Consider the following 10,000-nt stretch of genomic DNA (forward strand, 5'->3'; position numbering starts at 1 on the left):
AAAAAACTATCTCATCACAGCTGTAGCTCAGTAATTAATCCCAAATTGTATATATATGACATATATATAATTGTATATATATCTTCAATGCCCTGCCAAAACATTTGAGAGACATGCAAGACATGGATACGGAGGTCTTCAAGACAAAACTTGACACTTTCCTCTCCACGGTACCAGACGAACCAATGGCTCGTAATGAGACGCAGTTTAGGGCAGCTATGTCAAATTCTCTTATACACCAGATGTGCCATCAAAACTCTTGATTGGACCATGTCAGGTGGGGGAGAAGAGCCATGCAAGGAACGTGAAAATCACGGTGGTGCACCAGCATGACCGCAGCCACTTGGCTGAAACACAGCTACAGCTGTGATGAGATAGTTTTTTTGTTTTATCTTTAGTTATGATAGATTTAAATATCACTTAACTTACTGACTTATTGTTGGTTGTCTTGGTGGTCTCGTGGGTAGAGGCATAATCAGACAGCCACATTGAACATCGTGGGGCGGGTTCAATCCTACCCACGGCCTGCATTAAGGAGTCTTACTAAAATTTTTCATTTTTTTTTTTATCTCTAGAGTGAAAAAATGAAAATGTTTAATAAGACCACCCTGTAATTCCTGGCAGGGATTAGAAACCTCTGCTTGTGTCTTGTTACTACTTTTAAACACCCTTACCTACTGGGCCACCAAAGCAGCAACAATTGTTATGAGAAAATTAAGATACTTAAATTTACTTCAAATATCGTATAAATATATGAGGGTGATCTGGTTACTATGTGAAGGCTGCCTTGTGGTCCCTTCTTTGCACACACACAATGTTTTTGATGAGTGAAATTTGGTTGCTTAAATAAAAGTATTTAATAATGTCTTTTGTAATTCCTGGCAGAGATTTGAAACCTCCACTTCTAAACATCCTGACCTTTCAGGCCACCAAAGCAACAACAATTCTACTGTGAAAATGAAGATATTTAAATTTATTTCAATTACTGGGCTTACTACAAAGAGTTGAATGAGATTTGGTTACTATGTCAAGGCTGTTTTTGACTCCCTTCTTCACACACAATATTTTTGTTGATGAAAATGTGGTTGCTTAGATAAAAATATTTAATAAGACATCTTGTAATTTCTGGCAGAGATTTGAAACCTCCACTAGAGTATTTTGCTATTATTTCTAAACACCCTTACCTATTGGGCCACTTGGCTGAAACACATAAATTTAAAAAAAAAAAAAAAAAAAAAAAAAAAAAAAAAAAAAAAATATATATATATATATATATATATAGTAATATATATGTATATATATATATACGTAATTACATATATATACGTAATTATATATATGTTATATATATACAATTTGGGATTAATTGCTGAGCTACAGCTGTGATGAGATAGTTTTTTTTTTGTTTTATCTTTAGTTATGATAGATTTAAATATCACTTAACTTACTGATTTATTGTTGGTTGTCTTGGTGGTCTCGTGGGTAGAGGCATACTCAGACAGCCACATTGAACATCGTGGGGCGGGTTCAATCCTACCCACGGCCTGCATTAAGGAGTCTTACTAAAATTTTTCATTTTTTTTTTTATCTCTAGAGTGAAAAAATGAAAATGTTTAATAAGACCACCCTGTAATTCCTGGCAGGGATTAGAAACCTCTGCTCGCATTTTGTTACTACTTTTAAACACCCTTACCTACTGGGCCACCAAAGCAGCAACAATTTCTATGAGAAAATTAAGATACTTAAAGTTACTTCAAATATTGTATAAATATATGAGGGTGATCTGGTTACTATGTGAAGGCTGCCTTGTGGCCCCTTCTTTGCACACACACACACACAATGTTTTTGATGAGTGAAATTTGGTTGCTTAAATAAAAGTATTTAATAATGTCTTTTGTAATTCCTGGCAGAGATCTGAAACCTCCACTTCTAAACATCCTGACCTTTCAGGCCACAAAAAGCAACAACAATTCTACTGTGAAAATGAAGATATTTAAATTTATTTCAATTACTGGGCTTACTACAAAGAGTTGAATGAGATTTGGTTACTATGTCAAGGCTGTTTTTGACTCCCTTCTTCACACACAATATTTTTGTTGATGAAAATGTGGTTGCTTAGATAAAAATATTTAATAAGACATCTTGTAATTTCTGGCAGAGATTTGAAACCTCCACTAGAGCATTTTGCTATTATTTCTAAACACCCTTACCTATTGGGCCATCAAAGCAATAACAATTTTTATAAGAAAATTAAGATATTTAAATTCATTTCAGTTATTGGGTTTACTATAAAGATTTGGAGGTGATTTGGTTACTATGTCAAAGCTGCTTTGTGGCCCCTTCTTCACACAGACAATCTTTTTGCCGAGGGAAATTTGGTTGCGTAAATAATGGTATTTAATACGAACCTTCGTAATTCTTGGAAGAGATTTGAAACCTCCACTTGTTATATTACCACTTTGCAACACCCATACCTACTGAGCTACCAAATCATCAATAATTTTAATAAAATCAAGATATCTAAATTCATTTCAATTAATGGAATTACCATAAAGATATGATGGCAATTTGATTACTCTGTGAAGGCTGCCTTGTGGCCACTTCTTCACATACAATATTTTTGTTCAGGGTAATTTGGTTGCTTAAATGAAAATATTTAATGAGACCCCATGTAATTCCTGGCAGAGACCTGAAACTCTACTGGTGTGTTCAGTTACTACTTCTAAGCACATTTACCTACTGGACAATCAAAGAAGTAACAACTTTAAATAGATAATTACAATATTTAAATTTATTTCAATTATTGGGTTTACTATAAAAATTTTGAGGGAGATTTGGTTACTATATCAAGGCTGCTTTGTAGCCCCTTCTTCACACATAGACACACAGTCACACACAATCCTTTTGTTGAGGGAAAACTGGTTGCTTTAAAAAAATATTTAATAAGGTCCCTTGTAATTCCTGGCAGAAACTTGAAGCTTCCACTTCTGATCACCCTTACCTACTGGGTCATGAAAGCAGCAACATCTTAATGAGAAAATTAAGATATTGAAATCTATTTCAATCATTAGGCTTACTATAAAGATTTGAAGGAGATTTGGTTATTATGTGAAAGCTGCTTTGTGACCCCTTGCATAGCATGCCATCGATGTTATGCAAAAGAAACGCAAAGGGGCCGATACAGCTTGGGCACCAGTGACGTTGCAACTCATTTCTGCCGATGATTAAACTGGAGCAACGTGAAATAAAGTGACTTGCTCAAGAACACACCACAGCCAAGTCTGAGAATCGAACTCACTACCTCATGATTGTGAGCCCGATGCTCTAAGCACTGAGCCATGCGTACACATAAGATCATATACTTTCACACTTATACATCATCTTCATCATTTAACGTCCTATTTTGTAAGTTGGCATGGGTTAGACGGTTCAATAGGGTCCAAGTCATAAAACTGCGTCCTTCCCCAGTGTCTGCCCTTCCTAAGACCGTAATGATACTTTTTTTCGTGAGACTAACATTTATGTTGTCGCTTTTCAGCTTACAAGAGTAAAGGGCTTAACAGGGGACCCGTTTGATGTCTCATATTTTATATCTATCTATCTATCTACGTATCAATCTATCTATTAAGGGATGCTATGGCGGGCTGCGCGAGGGATAAGTCACCTGGATTGGATGGTCTACCCTACGAGCTGTATTGTCAAATGCCAGACTTGTTTGGCGACCTCTTGGCATCAGTCTACTGCAACTGGCAACAAAACGGGAGAATTCCCGGTTTCGTGAGCCGAGGTGCAGTGACATTGCTGAAGAAAGACCCAAACAAGGGGAATTTTATAGATAATTTCAGGCCCATCACTCTGCTCAACGCAGACTTGAAAATTTTGGCCAAAGTAATAGCCGAGAGGTTGGCGCTTGTCATCGATAAACTGGTCGACAGGGCGCAAACATGCGCCGTGCCGGGCAGAAGTATCCATGACAACCTCCACCTCATGCGCTACATCATGGACAGGGTAGTTAAGGATCCTGGCATGGGTGGGGCGCTGATCAATTTAGATCAATCTAAAGCCTTCGATAGGGTCGACCATCGATACCTAGCGGCCGTCCTCAGGGCAGCTGGCTTTGGTCCCGTCTTCCGCGGTTGGATCGCTGCCTTGTATAGCGGCATCCGATCGGTAATACGGGTAAACGGTCACCTGTCAAAACCGTTCGACATCACGCGTTCGGTCCGTCAGGGATGTCCCTTGTCGGCGCTTCTGTATGTATTGACGATCGAACCACTACTGCGGAAGCTGGCGACACTGAGGGGTATCCCACGAGAGCTGGGTTGCGGGACGAGTGTGTCTGCATATGCGGACGATGTCACCGTCATAGTGTCGAGCGAAAAGCACGTCGAGATGCTAGGCGAGACACTTAAAGAATACGAAACGGTGACAGGAGCAAAAATTAACCCGGAAAAGTCAGTGGGTTTGTTACTCGGCACCTGGAGAAGCAAGCCCATACCGTCCAACAGTGACTCCGTAGTGGGACGCTGGACGGACGGACCGGTTAAACTGCTCGGGGTCTGGTTCAGTCCGGACCTCCAAATGGATAAGAACTGGGACGAGATCACCAGTAGAGTGATCAAACTCAGCCAAACATGGGCTGAGAGAAAGTTATCTCTAAAAGGCCGGGCGGAGGTGGCTAATGTGTATATCGCATCAGTCATCGATTACCGCCTGACCGTCGTGCCTTGTCCCGATGCCACCATCACGAAACTAGAACGCATACTTTTCCGCTTTCTGTGGAAGGGTGGCGTTCCGATGGTGAGGCGATCCATTTGCTGTCAACAACCGTTACGTGGAGGACTGGGGATGCCGTGGTTAATGATGCGCAGACATGCGCTGAGACTGCGGCATCTCTGGAACTTCATTGACGACGGTGAACAGGTGTGGGCGCCGTTTGTGAGGCACGCCTTCCCGCAGCTCGTCTCACTCACCGAACTGCAAACATGGATCAGGAAGAGACCGAAACTGGGCGAATGGCACCGCGAGTGTCGCCAAGCTCTACAACAGCTCTGCCGTCCGGGATCAAACTTGTGCAACTTCCAAACGACCAATGCGTTCTATAGAGGACTAGTGGAGGGGAGGTCTGACGACACTCTCGGGGCAAACCTGGGTGTCGACGAGAAATTCTTAACCCGCCTTTTCAAGACGACGTTCGGGCCGGGGCCTATGGATAATTTCCAGAGATCCCTGGCTTGGCAATGCTATCGAGACGCACTACCAGTTCGAGAGAAGATCTACAGACACGGTTCGAAAACCACCGGACCGACCTGCCCGAGATGCGGTCAGAGCGACGAAACCGTTCTGCACGCACTCGTGCAGTGTCCAGATATTTCAGAGCTGTGGACCTTCGTCGAACGGCTGTTGTCGCGTGTGGGACGAGCCCACTTATCAGCCGAGTCTATCGTGAATATTGTTCCGCCACCTTCCTTTAAACGGGAAGGAAAAACGGTTTTTGTAACACTGATAGCTATGGCAAAAGAATGCGTGTGGTGGACGCGTTTGAAAGGTCTACAAACAAACACGTTCCTCTCTGGTCAGTCCCTCGTCAACTTTTTCAAGTACCACTTGAAAAGGAGGATGAGGATAGAGAGGAAAGTGTTGTCGAATGAAAGTTTCAATAAAAAATGGGTAAATGTGGCAAGAATGGTAAGAATGAAAGACGACACCATTTTAAGCATAGACTTGTAACAAAAAGAGACAAAAAGAGAGAAGGTACTTACTTTCATGTACCTTTAAAAAAGAAAGCCTGAGGTGACCGTGGTCTTTTTCGTAGGCTTTTCTCTCCACGGATAAACCTAATCTGTTCCCCGTTTTTTACATCGACTGTGATACACGATCCCTATTGATCGCCCCCTCCCACGTTTTTTTTTTTTTTTTTTTTTTTCCTTTTCTTCCCGCGATCCCTTTTGATCCAAATTATCGCCCCCCCCCAAAAGCTCTACTTTGTAATTTGTCCATTTTCTGTATTTAGCCCTGTGTGGCTATAATAAAAAGATATCTATCTATCTACCTGTCTGTCTGTCTGTGTATCCACCCATCCATTTGTCTGTCTGTCCATCTATGCACCTATCTATATGCCTATCTGTCTGTCCATCTATCCATCCATTTGTCTGTCCATCCATCTATCTATCTATCTATTTATCTAGCTGTCTGTGTATCCATCCATCCATCCATCCATTTGTCTGTCTGTCCATCTATCTATCTATATGTCCGTCCATCCATCCATCCATCCGTTTGTCCGTCCGTCCGTCCATCTATACACCTATCTATCTGTTATATTTTGTCTCATATCTTTTTCAGAATTATTCCTGTGAAATGCTGGTCATTATTACTCAAGTTCACCGGGAGCTCACACTTGATGGACGAATTTCGCGGTCGATCACAGGAGAAAAGGAAATCGATGCTTGTCTCATCAAGAATATCAATACCCACATCTTCATCCTCATCACTATTACCAATCTTATCATCAATAAAACTAAACAACAGCAGCAGCAACAGCGACGAAATAAACGACATTACGAAATCGGTTACATTGCCTGACACAGTTGTAGGCAACTAAACCCGAAAATATCGAAAATACACAAAAAAAAAAAAAAATGAAATAAGAGAAAGTTAAAAAAATCGAAAAACAAAATAAAATAAAAAATTTAAGAGTCAATAAAACTATGACGAGACTGAGATAAAACTTAAGATAAAAATAGCAAAAAGAAAAAAAATATAAGAAACAAGTCTTATTCTGGCTTTGGTTATCATCGATTGTTCTAGATAATTTTAATCTGAGATGACCAGGTTTGACGGAAAAGGAAAAGAAAAAGAGGTTCGCTGGTCTGAGAAGCTGTTATTCGCTTGATAATTAAATGGGAGAGAAAGTGTGTGTGTGAAGGAGAGAGAGAGAGAGAAAGCAAGAATGAGAGAGAAAGAAAGAGAGAGTGTGTTGTGTTGATTGAACACCGGACATTTTCCTGAGAAAGGAGACTGAAAAAAACAATACCCAACAAAAAAACAAGCAAAAAAAAACAAACACAAAAGACATGATGGACGTTTCGTTCTAAATGAACGTCTTCGTATTAGGGCAGAAAAAAAAAATCTTGTTTTTGCTTTACAAATATTTAACTTACATTTCAAAGATGGAGAAGCAGCAGGTTAATTTTAAAGTCATTTTTGCCAAGAATAAGGCCCAGCATTTACTAAGTCAATAGATATGATGATAATGAATGACAACAACAACAACATCAATAATAATAATAATAATAATAATGATTTCAAGCTATGGTACAAAGCCAGTAATTTTAATGGGACAGTGTTAGTCGATACATCGACCTTTGTACATAATTGGTACTTTCATTTAATCGATTCTGAAACGATAAAAGCCATTACGGCTAACAGCGACATTAATATTACTTTTTTATATAGGTGCAAGGCATGAAATTTGAGGAAGGGACTAGTCGATCGTGTCGACCTCAGTACTGAAATGTGTGTGGAAACTGGGTCATGAACGACGTTGTCAAATGGTAGGACATGTTTCTGTGTTGTTACGCTTCATCAGTTACAGACATCGAATAAGTTGTGCATAGCTCACTAAGAATTGTTCTTATATTTAAATAACAAATAATAAATTTGCTGACGTGTGCAAAGCTTTGTCAAGCTGGAAGTAATTAACACATTAAGCAATGATAATTTTAATCATCGTTGTTTAGTGTGCGTCTAATAAACAAATAATTATGATGGTAATAATTATAATAAACGCACGCATACAGACACGCAAACATACTAACACAAAGATCTAAGCAGGTGCACCATGCTCTTCCCAGGTTCGGGTCCCCCAAGATCGCCGAGATTTTTTTTTTACACAGATATGAGTAAAGTGTGCCTGAGTGGAGGTGACACGTGACCAGCTGGCTCTGAGTAGTGCAAGCTATACTTGTGGGTTTCGTTCGAGGTTTGAGAACACTTAGTGGTTATAGGAAGGACGCAGTATTTTCTGGCACATCGAAGATAAAGGTCTGAATTTGTGGTGAAGATATGTGCTCGACAGGAAAGATTCTCACGTATGATGAGGTCTAGCATAAGCGTTAAGGAAAGTTAGTAGTTATAGGGAACGGAAATATTTTCTGGTGCCCCGAAGAAGAAACCCTGAATTTGTGAAGCATTCTTTCTTATGGTAAAGATGTGCGCTTCTCAGGAAAGATTCTCACATATGATCAGGCCTAATAGATGTTGCTGCTTTGGGGAGTGTGGCTGTCTGCTAATCGTGTAAATACAAGAGACACAGCTTAAACGACTGAACCGCTGTTTCCAATTGTCTCTCCGCAGAATGGCAAATTGTGTCTGCTCTCATTCGTCTACACGAAGCGCCGTGATGTTAAGAGTGTCAACAAAATATCGAACAACAGGTCAGAGGTTCTTATCCTCTCTGTCTTTGCGAAGCAGTCTGTCCTAGGGTTAAGATGGCGAGCTCCACGATATATTGCTACTGTGAGGAGTCAACCTGTTTGCTATTCATGCAAATACTTACATTACATAAGTGGCCTGGCACTCCATCGGTTATGACGACGAGGGTTCCAGTTGATCCGATCAACGGAACAGCCTGCTCGTGAAATTAACGTGCAAGTAGCTGAGTACTCCACAGACACGAGTACCCTTAACGTAGCTCGCAGGGATGTTCAGCGTGATACAGAATGTGACAAGGCTGACCCTTTGAATTACAGGTATTATTCATATTTGCCAGCTGAGCGGACTGGAGCAACGTGAAATAAAGTGTCTTGCTCAAGGACACAACGTGCCGCCAGGAATCGAACTAACAACCTTACGATCGGGAGCCGATTACCTTAACCATTGAGCCACGCACCTTCACTTGTAAACACTAGAGACACGCAAATACACACAAACACAAGCACACGCACGGTCTGTATACACTAATCCCTCGATTATCGCGGGGGTTACTTTCCCAAACCTCCCACGATAGGTGAATAATATAAATACCTATCGGCTGCGCGATATACTGAAGAGTCAGCGATATAAATTTACATACTTTAGCCAGAAAAAACCGCGATGTACTGAGTGTACGATAGGTGAACCGCGATATGGCGAGAGATAACTGTACATGCCATTGAGGAAGTAAGTCCAAACTCATTTGATTAGATGATCAAGATAATTATCGTTAATTGAGATTATATTCGTGTCAAATGGGAGTTATTATTTTTGAGCAACAGTTTATTCTAGCCAAAGGCAAATGTGATTAATGAACGTAAAAAATAAAATACATTGACGCCCCGTCGTCTCACGAAATGCATTCTTATATCAAAAGTCAGCCACGGAATGAATTGCTTGCCTTCAGGTAATGTGCGAAGGACGTGTAAATCTAGTGGAACCCCGCCCGCTGCAAAGTATTGAAAACGAAAAATAAGCGTTGGTATACTTATTATAGCGGGCACGATAGCTTTAATGAATCAAAAACCGAAACTGTATAGAGAAGAGGCACGCATTGCTGAATAGTGTTTAACTAAACCAAATATAGACAGGGGGCGACAACTCAATGAAAAGAAGGATTGATTGCGAAGCGTGTTATCTGGTTTAACACTGCTTCGCCCTGATGTTAAAGACATTTGTCCTTTACAAACTAATCTATTCTATTAAAAGAAAGATGCTCATTTACTCATTTGATTCCCATTCCTCTCATTCATCTTTATAAAAAGAGGCTCGGATAGATGCTAAAAGCATCAATACAATATCAGACAAACAGACAAAAGTTCGTATCGTCTCATTGCTATAACGTTATGTCCGTAATGAGATTTGAACTGTGGAATATCCCTTAGCTTTAAGTAGCTGCAAATGATCAGTTGAACCTTGCAAGCAGCGGCAGCACTGAGATGTTGACGAATGTTCCAAGTCTCTCGAGTAAAATTACAAAGTTGTCCCTTCTAGCTGAAAGCTTACAATTGTTCATGCTTAGCATCGA

The 10,000-nt window shown here is 40.4% G+C and overlaps 1 protein-coding gene across 3 annotated transcripts in view; it reads left to right on the forward strand.

Annotated features, from left to right (window-relative positions):
* LOC106880149 (epidermal retinol dehydrogenase 2-like) overlaps window positions 1-10,000 on the forward strand; it is a 172,633-nt gene that overhangs the window by 161,326 nt on the left and 1,307 nt on the right. For all 3 annotated transcript variants that reach the window (XM_089340085.1, XM_089340083.1, XM_089340084.1), the window contains one exon: window positions 6,343-10,000. This exon is cut by the window's right edge and continues 1,307 nt beyond it. In XM_089340085.1, coding sequence (XP_089196211.1) covers window positions 6,343-6,601 — 259 coding nt within the window. In that variant the 3' untranslated portion in view covers window positions 6,602-10,000. The remainder of the gene's footprint in view (window positions 1-6,342) is intronic.

This window comes from Octopus bimaculoides, chromosome 23 (genome assembly GCF_046866305.1).
Source record: "Octopus bimaculoides isolate indiv1 chromosome 23, ASM4686630v1, whole genome shotgun sequence".
Classification (NCBI taxonomy): Eukaryota; Metazoa; Mollusca; class Cephalopoda; order Octopoda; family Octopodidae; genus Octopus; species Octopus bimaculoides.